The following is a 14,893-nucleotide window of genomic DNA, read 5'->3' on the forward strand; positions in this document are numbered from 1 at the left end:
CAGGTGAGCAGGTCCCACGCGACGGGCCGGCAGCAGCGTTATCAGCATTGAACGTTGAAGGCTACCGTTGACGTTAACGCTAACGTTATCGGTGGATGCTGCCCGAGCCCCCGCCGGCACAATGAAGATCCGACTTTTTTCCCCACCTTGGCTCTGGACGCTGACATCATTGGCTCGCCATCTCTTGGTCACTGCCCAGGTGGAAACGGGACTGAATCCCGGCCATTCGAGAAACGGGGAACGGGCCACCCACCTCATCGGGTGATGCAACAGAAAAGGCCCGCCATTCACGAATCTTGCCAAGGAGCAGATCCAATCGCCCTCACTGGCGTATCACTGGCATATCGTGACGTACTCGCACCAGGGGGCGCAGCAGGGTCCAGTCCGGGCACCGTCCATTCACGACAGGCCATCTCGAGTGCAGTGTGAGGTGATTCGGTCGATTGAATCCAAATGGTTACATCTGCTGCCGCATCTGCATCTGCATTTGCTGCATTCATTCTGGAACGATCTTGGCTTCCACTCGATTTCCTCATCGATGTCACAGCCTTAATTACCAAACCCTCGCATTCGTTTCTTCTTATCCCTTCTTCTCTTTCCTTTGTCTCTTTTGCCTCAAAAAGAGAGTGATGGAAGACCGCAGTAAGTAATCACCACAACCGGCCCACCACGCAACTGCATTTCGACTGCTTTTTTGTATACAACACCCTCGCGCGCTTTCTCTTGGCTATTGTCCCTCGATCGATAACAATGTCCAACCTTGAGCCCTACATCCAAGAGGCGGCCGCTCTCGCCCCCTCCCTATCCTCCACACTCGAGAAGCAGCTCGACCCGACCGGCGAGGACTACGCAAACCCCCTCGAGGAGAGCTCCCGATGGGTTCTCTCCGCCCGCGCATACGGCATCCGCTCTGCCGCCTCTCTCGCCTTCAGCATAGCCAATAGGCAAACCCCCGTCGCCCCCTCGCCCACCAAGATCATATGGCTCGACTCCACGCTATCACCCGAGTGGAAGGGCAAGCAGAAGCTGAGAGTGGAGGTCTGGATACCTAGGAAGAAGATCGGGCTGAAGAGGACGGCCATCATCAATTTCCACGGCGGGGGCTTCGTCCTGGGCAACGGCACGGACGATGCGAGGTGGGCAGACTCGGCGATGAAGGACCTCGACGCTGTCGTCTTCTCCGTCAACTACCGCCTAGCACCCAGCTACCCCTTCCCAACGCCTGTCGAGGATTGTGCCGACGCCATTCTACAAATCTCCAAGCGGGCAGACGAGTTCGGCATCGACAGGGATCGAATCATCCTCACCGGCTTCTCAGCAGGCGGCTCGCTGGCCCCGGCCAGCTGGGCTCTACTACAAGATCCCAAGAGGTGGAACTACAAGCTGTCGTCACCCGTTCCAAACATCGCCGGCATGGCCCTCTTCTACCCGCTTCTCGACTGGTCCATCAGCCGGCCCAAGAAGCGCCAGTGCAGCGTCAAGCCCGAGCTCACGCTCCCCAAGAACCTGACCGACCTCTTCGACGCCTCCTACGTGTACCCGCCGATCCCGCGCGAGAAGCGAGACGATCCCCGCCTGTCGCCCGGCCTCATGCCCGATGAGATGCTGGAGCGCTTCCCGCCGCTGCATCTGTGCCTCTGCGAGCACGACATGCTGCTAGCAGAGGGCCACACGTTTGCCGAGCGCCTAAGGGGCAAGGACAAGCCGGTTGAGGTCCGGGTCGTGAAGGAGGCCAAGCATGCCTTCGACAAGCCTTTGCCCATGGCACCGATCAAGGAGGTGCAAATCGAATACGACTCTGCCGTCCAGTCCATCAAAGGATGGCTTCGGAAGTAATACAAACATAGACACACAAAAGCAAAGGCATAGAGGCCGAACTTAAAGGAGTCCTGGTAGAGTGTATTTTAGGTGTGCGATTACGATTGTATGACTACCTTCTAGGTATTAATGAGCAACAAAAACAACAAGCAATTTATACAGTCCCGTTCCCAACAGCAAAGCAGTGATAATCAATGACGACGCCATAAAGCCTTCGCAGCACGAACTTTTCGGGGTTTTGCCAACCACCTCATTGCCATAATCAGCCATTGCACCCATGAATTTGTCATTCTGAATAAGTTTTCGCATCCAGCCCTACCATTGTCCGCCAAAGGCATTACAACTCATGAACATCTGTGGGATGACATTTACCATTTCTTCTCTGATTTCGTACGCTTTTGCGGCATTAGGCCGAAGGGATCAGACCGGGACAGCTGGTGCCGTAGCGGGTGCCACAGCCGGTGCGGTCACTGGCGGAACGGCTCCTGCAGTTCCTGGCAAGCGCTTGTCCACGAGAGGCGCGCCCACCGGGGGCAAAGCGTCGGGAATGTTGGGAACAAGATGCCACCCATAGATGAGTATATCGAGGAGGACGTTGCTCAAGGCGAAGACGCTGACACGAGAGTTAACACCAGACTGGCTGGCCCGCGTTGCAATGCAAGGAAAACATACAATGCAAGCCAACTGAACGCCTCCGCCACGCGGATTCTCTGACACCAATCGGGTGTGAAGCTGCAGATGGATTTTCTACGCGTGTCCGCGGTGACAGCGGCGGCCAGCCAGATGTAGGAGAGCATCACGCTAAATGGAAGCATTCGCCCGCGGTAGGTGGCGCGGGTGCTCAGCAAGAGGCCGACCACAGCAGCCAGGATGGTTCCTCCGGCCTAATGGGCAGTCAGCGGTAGATCTTGAACGCGTTGCATCGGCATCAGGTGCAGGAGTCTGGATGCTCACAATGATGATGCCGATGATAGTGCCTGCAGAGGGCCCTCCGCCATTGCGAACAGATGATTCGAAGTTCTGGACGAAATGAGCGAGGATGAAGAGAACAACGGCAGCCGAGCACCAGAGGAGAACATTGCTGAGGGTGAGGAGTGGGCGCAAGAGACTTGGGCGTGGCCAGAACATCGTCTTGAGATCAACACCAAGGCGAGGGCGAGATGTATCTATTTGCCGTCGCAAGCTCCGATGCTCGGTGTTGTCGTGGCTCGTATATTGACCTCTATTTGTTTTGTCGAATAAACAAACTGAGCAACAAGCGCAATAGAGCCAAGCAGAACTAGAAAGCTGCTCGATAAAATGTAGCTTGTGTTTGCTAGTGGATGATGATGTGGCACCCTGGAGGAGAAGCAATGGATTGGAGGAGAGGAGAAACAACACGTGTGGGCAATAGGAGTAGAAGCTCCGAGGTCAAGACTTGGCCGTTAGATATTGAATCATCGTGGGGAGGTGCAAGCCCAGGTACTTTCCATCTATCGTCATGTATCAAGCAGAAGGTGCGACTGCCACTTGTGTCAATTTCTTGTGATGATAGAAGTGCAAATTGGGAAGTAACTCCCACGTAACTTCCTCTCAACTTAAAATGTTCTCAATAAAGTAGTCAAGTTTTCTCGACTCCTGGTGTAGTGAAGCATCAACACATAAGTGAAGAGTCAGGACTTAATCCAGCGCCTTCCGTCGCCAATTGGTGCGCGATTGCACCATTGCCTGACACACCATCGTCCTGCTTAGATCTTTGAGTTGCTTTACTTACAATATTCGCTCGACTTCTGTTGATGATAGTCCTGGAGGCTTCCAAAGGTTGATATAAGCACCTGGTGAGTCCTGAGACAGCTTTATGCCAGCCGAAAGAATAGTCTTATCGTTGAGCAGGTCGAGGCTATTCTCTGTTTAAATGCGCCATATGAGATATAGCATGTCAATCCTTTGCAATCATTAAATTCTATAGACTTGAACCAGCATCTCGAGATGGACTGTTTCCCAATGAACACAACACCAACTTCAACAGTAATGTCTTCACTTCAGCTGTTTAGACTGCAAAGACGTCGTTTCCTCGGTACAGGGGCGCAACATCTTGGTCAGCATCCGATATTCAGGAACGAGGACCAAATATTCCACGTTGTTAGCCGAGACCAGTGGCCCATACCAACACAGTCTGGGCTGCACGAGGCATCGGGCTCCTCACTAACCGTGACTCAACACGAGCAGCTTCTCATGATTTGCTTGCCATGGTGATTAAGTTCTGACTACTCAACACCGAAAGCGAAGCTAACCAGGGTCATGTCTCAAGGATGACAGCTCGGGTCTCCCATCTAGGAAAGCCGGACCAGGCACCACACGTGCCAAGCACAGGCACCCGGCCGAGGACCGTCGTACTGTGCCGTTCGCTTGCGGGAAAGTCTTTCGTTGCTCGGTAGGGCATCGTTTGCAGAGATCACATCTAAGTCTTGTTGTTTGGATCAGCCACGAGTTAAGGTCGGGCCACAATATCATCTTCGTTCAACTGCCAATGCATCGTTCCTGCGTCTCTGGACAAGCCGAGACGGTCTGATCTCCGGTTCAGTGCTTCCGATAGCGTTGCAAAGTTGGGGGAACATTTTTGATGTGATTGTGCTAGTGCTCTTGGCTCTTATTCCCGCCACCCAAATCTTGCCCCAATTCGGGGTTATCTCCAGCGACACCGCTGCTGTGGATCTTCCCAGGCGAGTGCCATCCACTGATGACGCAGAGGCTGGCAAGGAATGCGGGGAGCAAACAGAGATACGGCACAGTACTGGTCTCGGACTCACATCTCTGTGGGGGACAGGTGGATCGGTGGGGAAGATATCGCCAACTCTCCAGGTTAGTCTTGGTGGTCTGCTGACAATTTCAATGTCCTTACTTGCCTTAGTAGTGCGCCTTCGGGGTTTGACCCCCGAGTACTCGAGATGATCATTCAAATTGTGCCATGAGTCCCCCTTCGCGTGTGTGGTCCTTCCGCTTCTTTTCAGACCCTTATAGAAACATCTGTCAAGGAGGGATAGAAGGAGTTTTTCTACTCTACTGAGTTTGAATCTTACACAAGGGGTTCCTTCTATATCTCTCTTGCAGATCACCATGGCGGGCTCAGGTGCCTATACTTTCGGCATTGCGCTATTCGCCGCAATCGGCACGTTTCTCTTTGTAAGCCTCCAAGCGATCGGTTTTGCATATGCGCATCTGTTAACACTATGCAGGGCTTTGACACGGGCATTGCTACCACAAGTAAGTTATACGAGTTCTCAAAGACAAGATATCTTGAACTAATGAACATCTTAGCCATCGCGCATCAAAGCTGGATTGATTACATGGGAAACCCTTCCAAAGGCCTCACTGGAGCCGTAAGATTGAAACTCGCCCCTTGCTATCACCGGTGCCATTCTGAATGTGCTTTAGGTTGTTGCTGTTTATATTGCCGGTGAAGCTGTTGGTGCTTTGATGCAGACAGCCATCGGTGATACCCTTGGTCGTATTCGATTCAGTGAGTAACATTTCACTCATAGACACAGAGCTTGATTCACCATTTCTTTGCCCTGGGAGGTTCATCACTAATTTATACATTGCAGTGCAATTAATGTGTATAATTGTCACTATCGGAACGGTCATCCAGACTGCATCGCAAAACATTGGCATGTTCCTGGCAGGTCGTGTTCTGGCAGGTATCGCTGTTGGGTAAGGCTACTAATTGATTATACTACGATAGCCGTCAGACTAATCACCTCCTCATGTCATAGTGGAATGGTATCGACAGTCCCTATCTACCTTAGCGAGATCTCCTCGCCGAAGCACCGTGGCCTGATCGGTGGAATATCTGGATGCGGTATCTCCTTTGGAACGATGATGAGTAACTGGGTGGGATTCTCCTGCTCTTACGCACCGTACGGACCAACCCAATGGCGCCTACCCTTGGGTATACAGGTGCCGTGGGGTGTGGTCATGTTCATTGGTCTTGCGACTTTTATGCCCAATTCCCCGCGGCAGCTTATTCGAGCTGGGAAATTTGAGCAGGCTCGTACCGAATTCATCAAAATCCGACGTGATCTTCAATCTCATGAGGTCCACGAAGAGTTCGCCCTCATGAGAGCTCAGATAGAGTTCGAGATGGAACGTGAGATCAAGTCATACAAGGAGATATTCAGGCTGTTCCGACACCGAGCTCTTGTCTCTATTGCTGTACAGACTATGACAAGTTTGACAGGAGTCAACGTCATCCAGGTAAGACACGCTAATAATATCAAGTCATAGGGCACACACTAACATCTACTTCTTGTAGTATTATCAAAGTACACCTCGCTATCTGATTGTTCCTGTATCGCTATACTAATTAATTTTCATATAGCTATCTTATACAAGTCGTTGGGGATCGAGTCCAAGACGATTCTTGCCTTGGCAGGTGTGTACGGTACCATGGCTTTCCTGTCCAATGCCTTAACAACCAAATTCCTCACTGATCAATGGGGTCGGCGAAAGTCAGTCAAACAGTATCGAGCAATCTGTGAATGGCACTGACGCTTGGATAGGATGATTCTGACTGGCCTTGGCGGAATTATTCTTATCGAGATCTACGCTGCAGTGATGCAACGTGAGTTTCAAAACACCGAGAACAGAGTTGGAAAGGGCTTTGCTGTGCTCGGCATCTATCTCTTCGTTGTCAACTACTGTATGCAAGCCCCTGACTTTCTCTCACTTTCCCACAAGCGTGTTTTCCATAAGCTAACATTGTGCAGATGGTATGCTTAATAGCACAACTTGGCTATACGGCGCCGAAGTTCTACCAATGGCTCTACGAAGCAAGATCATGGGCATCGCTTCTGCGTCTCATTTTATTGTCAATGTTGCGAGTACGTTCCCTCTCTTGTTCGTCCCAGTATGAACCGCCCTGTTCTAACCGATTATAGTCACTGAAGCTGGCCCCAGCGCGTTTGCGAACATTCACGAGAATTACTACTACGTGTTTGTTGTGTGTACGGCTTTCTTCCTCGTGGTTGCATACTTCTATTTCCCGTGAGTTTCCTCTTTTGTATTCGAACTAGTGTAGCGCTAAGACGGTGACAACAGCGAGACAAAACAGAAGACTCTGGAAGAGATCGCAGCAGCATTTGGCGACAAAGTTGTCCTGCTGACGGACTTGGATGTTCAGGCAGCGGGTGTAGTAGATGCCGACAAGGCCAACATGGAGCTTGTGGAGACTGCATCACAGCATAGCCACCGGGAGACTGCTTGAGACAAGATTGAATTTGAAGGCGCTGCCAGTTAGTCGTGGGCAGACATCAATAGATCATTGTAAATAGCGGTGCTCTCCAAGGACAACCAGCTTTAAGACTATCAACGAAACTTGCTCATCTACATCCTTCGGGTATTCAACAGGATGTGGCTATCTCGCGATCCATAAGTTTAGAACAAGGGAAGCACAATCCCAAAGATATCATCAAGACTAAGATCTCATCTCTCAGATGAGACTTCTATCCCTGCCCGTATATATTCAAAATGTTATTTGCGGCATGTTCTCCGCTCAAATAAGCCCCTGCAACAGTGCCACACTCCTCGAACGGAGCGGCATGCTCGCCACAGAACCATAAGCGCCGCTCACTGCACCCTTGCCTGAAGGCAAGGACATCTTGATCTGCAGCTTCCGTGCCTACTGGGAAATTGCAGTAACTTGCACCGCCGGCAAGCTCGTCTTTTAACCATTCAGTTGCCAGGATAGCCTTGGGTGTGCAGGACTCATTGTCAGCCGAGTAACATGGAAGTCTGGAGTAGTACGGGTGGAAAAATTCATCGAGAAGACGAAATTTCTCTGCCGGAGACTTGCCATGAATCATATTGACAATGTATCGAGAGCAATCACCGTAAAGGTAGAATAGAATGGTAGGATGATTATGCGGTGATCTAAAAGTAGAGAGATCCCAGATCTCTTGGGGCCAAGCTTCCGGATTGCTGTCTCCGGCGTAACTTGGTGTGAGCCAGTTGACATAGCATGGGAAGGTGTCGGCGGCTGGATCAGAATTCCAGAATACCGACGGGAAGGTGATGAACACTTTCTCCAGCTGTGACAACCCTAAGTTACCAACAGCCGATGAGAGTCGTTTGGGGAGAGGTGGCGAGAATACGTCAAGGTTGTGTTTTAGCCAGCCAAGAGGTGCCGTCATGACGACTTCGTCGAAGGAGAATGTCTCCGCTCCATTGGATTGGACAATAACTTTGTTTCCCGACGATCGACTTTCAGGGCTTGTAATTGAAGTGACGCGCTTTCCGAGCAAGATTTGAGCCCCCTTTAGGGCAGGGCTGGCAATGTATCTGAGTATGGCGGCGTAGTTTGATTCAACAAACATTTCATCTTGGATATCAGTGTCAACAATGTATTAAGACTTGCGAACTCCGCGACTTACCGCCACCACAGCATTCCTCCATCCAAGCAAACCTCAGACTCTGCCTCCACACTGGTTCGCCCACATACGCCCCAAACATCTCGCTCATCTGAATGAGAAGTGAACGTTCTCGTTCATCAGACACAAGGTCCTTCGCCTTGCTACTGATGAAGTCATACAGGGACTGTTCAGCAGGGATCCTAACAGCCTCTTCGCTGCTATCATCGTGCGCTTTTTGGCTGAAGTTAAATGCTTCCTCTATGATTTCCCACAGCAGCGACGATAAGCGATCCGTTACTTCGTCTGGAAGAGGTTCACCGGCAGAGTCATAGATCAGCTGCTTGTTATTCCAGTGATGCAGCGGCGTGCTGGTCGCTGTGGCCGCATGGTAAATCGGATGTGGAACTTCCGAGTCTGTCCACGCGTGTATCCAATTAGGGCCACTAAGTCTTTGTGTCAGATATGGCAGGGATAACAAAAGCCAATTCTACTGACATATCTACTATATATCCCAATCCTTCAGACTGGCATATCTGCCGAACAGTTAGATTGAGTGCGTGAGCGGCAATGGGGAATACGGCTACTGTACCCGTCCTCCAATTCTGTCTCTAGCTTCAATAATGGTGACTTCAAAGCCCTGAGACAGCAGCTTGTCGGCACAGCGGAGGCCTGAGATCCCCGCGCCCACGATGCCAACATGCCGGGGCTTGCTAGGGCTACTTTCGAACGACTTTCCCATAGTGCCTTGCGTGAGGTCATCAAAAGGGGGAGCACGACAACTTTGGTCTCACAATGACGCTGCGAGACTCTTCACTTTAAATGACACTCGTCCATATCGGGTGCGCAGCTCTTCAGCTTCCTACTTAGTTCCAGATGTGTGGTTTTGATCGCAATTCTTCAGCGGCCGCCGGCACTGTGGGCAATTCGGTAGGCAGATTGGTCCAGAGGCCCAAATCGACCCAACGCCTGGTGCACTAACGTTAGTGAGAGGCAACCGGCTGATAATGCTGATACTTGGACTGCCGCTAGTTAGGTGCTTCGCCCCAATGTCTTGCTTAGCCTCTCGTGCCGTCCCGGTGGTGACAGCAAGGACCGTGCCAGTCAAGCTGGCCCATGCTTTTGATATCATTGCCTTAGTTGCTCTCATCTTTCTGCATGAATCTCTCACCCAGGAACTGATGCCTTCTAAAGTGAGCTTCAATCACTTTCGGCTTTCAGGATTCAGAGCGTCTTCCGCCGTAACCGGATACTCGTACGCAGCTAAGCGCTTGTGGCGTTCCAACTTGCGCACTAAATGTCGCGGCATTACGGCTAGACAGAAGAATCCAAGCAGAAATCATTCATGAGTTTCCTAAGAGACAAGCGAGACCGCCGATCACCCTCTCCAGTGCTTCTCCGCTAACCATTGCCGTCGTAGTCGTCTTCTTTGCCGCATGGGCGTACTGTTGTATCTTGGCTTGGAAGATGCTGTGCCACCACCAATTCACGAAGGGCCTAGGGAACCCCTCGATGTTCTATCGAGTCCGTCACTCTAGCGAATGATCCCCCTTTGTGCTAAGACCATCCGGTCAACGCGTTCAAGGATAGGAAAGCAAGGGGCCGTTCCCGAAAGAAGCATCGTGCCTCCGGAATATTGACCCTGAACCACATCCATTGGCCAAGAGTTGAAGAGTCCCCCCTCCTCATAACGGTGCGGCTGAGGCAGTGCCCCGCACGCTTTCCGAAACAGCCAGTGGAAGACTCAGTGATCATTCCTGGGGGGAGAGACACAAGCCAGCCAGAAGGCAGATTTCCCGCTCCGATTCCGTCCCTATTTGCAGGAAGAGAGGTCTGGCCCAGATCTCCGTACTTGTGGCTGGCATAACTACTTACATGAACCCCTCGCGCCTCGCAGCTTCAACGGCCGCCACAGCACAAGCCATCTCCTGCACCATTCAACGCACAAACACACTCGAGAAACCCCCACTTGGCATTCGAATCACGGACCAAAGAATCATCAAACGCCAAGCATGAGTCTTGGTTTCGGTGTTGGCGACCTGGTGATGGTGACGAGTTTGGCGTGGAAATTATACAAGGCATGCAAAGATTCTGGTGATGACTTCCGGAACCTGTCCCATGAGCTTATGTCGCTGGACGCTGTTCTGCGCGAGACTTCCGACTATCTGACAGAACACACGGGCCTAGAGGTGTCGCGCCGGAATCGTTTGAACATCATCTGCTCAGGGTGTCTCCAGACATTGCGCGATCTGGAAGAACTGGTGAATAAATATCAAAGCTTAGGTACTCAGGCACAGCGCGCATGGGATCGTGTGCGCTTCGGACTCCGCGACATATCAGACCTGCGTCAAAGGGTTGTGTCTTCCGTCACGCTTCTCAACGCCTTCAACACAACATTGCTCAAGTAAGCTTGATGTCCTTTTTCGCTTTCTTTTTAAACGAAAGAACGGCGCTCGCTCGAGATCATCGCCGTGCTAGGAATGAATCAATCACTCATCGTCAAGTACTAACCTCACGGTTTAGTTCATCGCATGTACGCATGGAGAAGAAACTTAACAAGCTGGTGGATGAGGTTCAGGCCGGTCTCCGCGAGGGCTCCGTTATAAGTACCAAGGATGTTGTGGAGACCATCGACTCTCCTGATGTCTGGGCGGAGCTACGACGAGAGTTGGAGGATATCGGGATAAGTAACGTCGTAGTGGAGGAGAACCGCGATTTCATCCGCGACTGGATGAAGACTGCCTTGTCAGAAGGATCCATGGAGGAACGATCACCACCCCCAAACACAGATCAGGGTCGCTCCCTCTCATGTCCGAATGTGTTGCTCGAGCAATGGCCATCTCGATCTTCGCTTGTTCCGCCCAGTGACTCCGGCTATGGCAGTGGAGAGTCTATTCGAAGGTCGAGTGTCCTATCCCTCAACACCGCAAACGCAGATTTTGAGAAAGAGCTACAGCAGCAGCGGACAAATCGATCTGTGGGAGACATTTTGGACTATATGTCTGTGGAGCCGTTAGTGACACCAAAGGTCAAGAAGAAGAAGGACCCGGGTGCGCTTCTACAGAAATTGTTCAAGAAAGACACTGCTATTGTCCAGGCGGCTAGCGACGGAGATATCGAGAAAGTCGCAAGGCTTATCAGTGTCGGTAAAGACGTCAACGCCCGCGATACATGGGGTTGGTCAGCTCTCAGCATGTGCGGTTACGGCGGACACAAAGCCATTGCGAGACTTCTTCTCGACCACGGCGCAGATCTTGACAATATCGACGTGGACGGCGATACGCCATGGAGTCTTGCCACTCAACGGGGACACGCAGAACTGGTTGTTATGTTTGATGAGGAAAGAGCAGCCCGGGACCTAAAGTTGAGAGAGATGGACACTGAGGTTCCCCGACCGTAAGTTGTGCTTCCCTTTCTCACTGACAACTGTTACGATAGGCCCTTTGTCAGCTAACTCAACAAATTGCCTGATAGTGTCAATATGTGATTTAAATTTGAAGCTTGAATTCCTAAGTACATATTTGGGTTGGCAGCGAGGAGTTCAGGTGCTTCAACGCTGGCCGATGGCAGCTCTTCGGTATTATATCCCGAATTCGCGTTGATTTGAATATACCATAGTGGCGTGGCTTCTGAGATATTCTCCAAAAATACGGCAATTTATTGATACCATGTTAGACAAGATTCATCAAAACGTCCCTTGACAATATTGCAATACCAAATCTCTGTGCCATACTTGGAAAGGACGTTTTAGGATTAGGTCGAACCGAAGCTGTTTTGAATAGGGCCAGATATTTCATCTAGAGTTCATCCTTGATCCTTTCAGATCTCTCATCCATCTGCAATTGTTTTCTTGCCTCTTCCCTCTCTTTCCTCTTTTGTCTTCTCTCATGTCTCCGGATTGACAAATGGGCCTTCTCCCAAAACAGCCTATGCGCTCTTCCTTCTGGAGTCTCTAGCACATGGTAAGCTTTGATTTTGAACGTGATCTCCGTCTTTCCGTGTTTTGGATCTGGCCATTCGTGGTCTATTGGCCAAGCAATTACCCCGTCATCGGTGGCCTGAGGGCCGTACTTCGACAAATCTAACAGCTCAGCTTCAAAGATCGAGTCAGTATATGCAATGTATGCAATGTTCTCTGCAGCAGGAGGAATGCATACCTTCACAGTTGCTTCCCTTAGCTACCCACAGGGGAAGTATCTCATAGATTGCACCGGCAGGGAAAACTAGCACCTTGTCTTCGTCGCGTGCATCTCCTCCCTTGGCTGGAGCCCACTTGGGCTCGCCGCCCCTTGGACCATCGTCCTTGTCAGGCTTCGGCTTCTCGTACACACTAAATAGCCATGGTTTGCCGTTCTCCGCATCATGCTGCTGCGCGTCTATCCAATCCAGTACCGGCGCCGGAACATCCTTGTACTCCATCACGATGATTTCTCGTTTATCGTGCTTATGGTCGACGCCGTCCCAGCTTCCTGCATACATGTGCCCATTTATCATCGACTCTACAACCCCAGCCCACGGCGACTCGGCATTCTTGAGATCGGAGAGCTTGTGCTGGTGTGCCTTAAACGTGCCTATCGCTTGGCAGGGCACATTGAACCCCCCTGGCGGCAGCCCATCATCGGGAAATGGCCGCACCCATTTAAAGTCCTTCACTATCGGGTGACTAAGAATATCCCAATTGAAAGCGACCACTGCCGCGGTATGGATGAGGTATGAGACAATCCCGCCGTTGATTTTCATGGTTGCAAGCGATAGAAGGCCGGCAGTTTCAAAGGATAATAGACCATCCGCAGCCAAGAGGGTTTCTTGAAGTTGAAAAGAGATTGGAATGACATCGCTTTTCAGTCAAGGATAGCAGGCACCGTCAAGCTGTCCTTTTAGTATCTTCTTTCTTATTGGGCCCAGAGATCTTCCTCCTTCCGCGGGTTGATGCGGTAGTTGGTATAGGCTAATTGGACGTTGCATATGTCACCTATCATAACACGAATTGGCAATCTGTAAATTAAGACACGCTTCTAGGTTTTTCCATTGCATCGGCAATAGGATTCGATTGGTGCAACCAGACATCATATCTCAGTCATGTTTCAAGAGAGAAAAACAAGCCTCTTGGATTGACTGCTTATTCACACGTCTTCATGTCCCTGAAGCCTCCGCCAAGACACTTGAATCAATAAGCCCAGCCAAGTCACTCCTCGATATTGCGCTTCGCCTATCTGCTTTGGCAACCCACTGGTCTTCCTCGGCAAGGACGTCAAGTAGATCGGGTGCTATAGAGCCTTTGAACTTATGAATAGACCATATAGACTGAAGCAAGGTCGTGTTCATGCCAAGAGCGGAGGCAACACGAGGTTGAATAGTACTTGGCTCTGTATCAAACACTTTCTCTGACTGATTCAATGCTCGAATGAAGTCCACGATGTTCTTCCTCATCGCTGGGTCTTTGAGCTTCTCGGCGGTAGTGTGGAGATTGAATATTTCTCTGTAGGCTGTTTGATTTCCAAACATGATTGAATTAGAGCCCAGCGCCTGAGCTGCCAACTCGACGGTTGGCTCCCACATTCCAACTGCGTCAACCGTGCCGTGAGCAAGCATGTATGGAAATGTACCCGAGCCACAGGGGGCAGCCATGCACACGTTGCCGGAGACGACAGTGTAGTCCGACTCCTTCAGACCGACTGTTGCAAGATATTTCTGCACAAAGTAGGTAGCGGACGTGCCAGGGATGGATCCAATCTTCTTTCCCTTCAGATCCTTGAGCGAGCTTATGCCCGACTTTGAGTTGGCGACTATACGATAGTAGACCTCGGCGACGGTGTAAATGATGCGAAGGTTCTTGTGCGATGCGTAGTTTCGTAGTGCTTGGGTCTCGGCATTTCCGGCGAGGTCGACACTGGAGTCGCTGAAGAGGTTTGGAACGCCACCGTTGACGATTTGCGCGGTGCCTTTGAAGTAGTCCTGAATAGCGACTAGCTCCGGGGTATACTCGATAGTGCTCAGTGAGCTAGCAATCTTCAGAGTCGAGCCCAAAGATATAAAGATCGCGAGAAAAGCCAGAAAGCAAGTCATGATAAACTACAGCGTCTCCAAAAGCGTCTCATACCCGGTGCCGAGTACATGACACGCATTCATCCTCCAGTACAGCAGCGCTGGAGCCCTGTTGGCTCTTATAAGTGCGTACACACAAAAACTTTAACAAAGTAACCGAGAGACCTCGCCGTCGATGCAAGCTTCGGTGTAGACGTTCATTTGTCTTGGCTTTTGCCGGGCAGACCCGGTAAAGTACATGACGTTAAGTGAGGAGGTAATTGTCAATGGTATTGGAAATGACACTCATGCTATATAGCTCTTGAATAGGTCTCGTCTCGGCAATTGCACTGCAAAGGGCACCATTAGTCCAGAGAAGAGGTAGTTACAACCCCATTGGTTGTCCTAAACGCATCCCCTCGATGGAAAATCTGGGGTAACTATCATCCCTTTGTATGAAAATAGATTGATATTACAGATGCAACTTTCGACCACTCAGCTGTCCAGATGTTCTCTTGGTGTGTGCACCTTTCCGAGGAGCAGTCGAAACAAGCTCGGCCGGCATTCGTGAATTGCCACACATCCTCTTGGCCAATGAGATGGCCATGTGATGGTGAAGGTTGACAAGGAAAATGCCTGCACTTGAAACCGCACACTTCACAGGCTGA

The 14,893-nt window shown here is 50.8% G+C and overlaps 4 protein-coding genes across 4 annotated transcripts; 3 read left to right on the forward strand and 1 right to left on the reverse strand.

Annotated features, from left to right (window-relative positions):
* Positions 1-750: 750 nt before the first annotated feature.
* UCRPA7_8014 (putative lipase 2 protein) lies at positions 751-1,836 on the forward strand (the record flags this gene model as incomplete). The annotated part of the gene is made up of 1 exon (XM_007920541.1): positions 751-1,836. One exon carries the CDS (start codon positions 751-753, stop codon positions 1,834-1,836), a length of 1,086 nt encoding a protein of 361 aa, XP_007918732.1.
* Positions 1,837-4,914: 3,078 nt separating this feature from the next.
* On the forward strand, positions 4,915-7,060 carry UCRPA7_8015 (putative mfs monosaccharide transporter protein; the record flags this gene model as incomplete). The annotated part of the gene is made up of 12 exons (XM_007920536.1): positions 4,915-4,980; positions 5,034-5,061; positions 5,116-5,177; positions 5,233-5,317; positions 5,403-5,508; positions 5,604-6,051; positions 6,110-6,119; positions 6,176-6,305; positions 6,357-6,496; positions 6,564-6,677; positions 6,735-6,840; positions 6,895-7,060. 12 exons carry the CDS (start codon positions 4,915-4,917, stop codon positions 7,058-7,060), a joined length of 1,461 nt encoding a protein of 486 aa, XP_007918727.1.
* Positions 7,061-10,213: 3,153 nt separating this feature from the next.
* Positions 10,214-11,655, forward strand: UCRPA7_8016 (hypothetical protein; the record flags this gene model as incomplete). Its single annotated transcript, XM_007920534.1, has 3 exons — positions 10,214-10,605; positions 10,725-11,597; positions 11,652-11,655. The coding sequence occupies 3 exons, from the start codon at positions 10,214-10,216 to the stop codon at positions 11,653-11,655; spliced, it is 1,269 nt and encodes a 422-aa protein (XP_007918725.1).
* A 1,797-nt stretch (positions 11,656-13,452) lies between these two features.
* On the reverse strand, positions 13,453-14,447 carry UCRPA7_8017 (putative abc transporter substrate-binding protein; the record flags this gene model as incomplete). The annotated part of the gene is made up of 3 exons (XM_007920544.1): positions 13,453-13,468; positions 13,591-14,202; positions 14,404-14,447. 3 exons carry the CDS (start codon positions 14,445-14,447, stop codon positions 13,453-13,455), a joined length of 672 nt encoding a protein of 223 aa, XP_007918735.1.
* Between the last annotated feature and the right edge of the window lie 446 nt (positions 14,448-14,893).

Source organism: Phaeoacremonium minimum, assembly GCF_000392275.1.
Source record: "Phaeoacremonium minimum UCRPA7 unplaced genomic scaffold PA7_03_scaffold_566, whole genome shotgun sequence".
Taxonomy (NCBI): Eukaryota; Fungi; Ascomycota; class Sordariomycetes; order Togniniales; family Togniniaceae; genus Phaeoacremonium; species Phaeoacremonium minimum.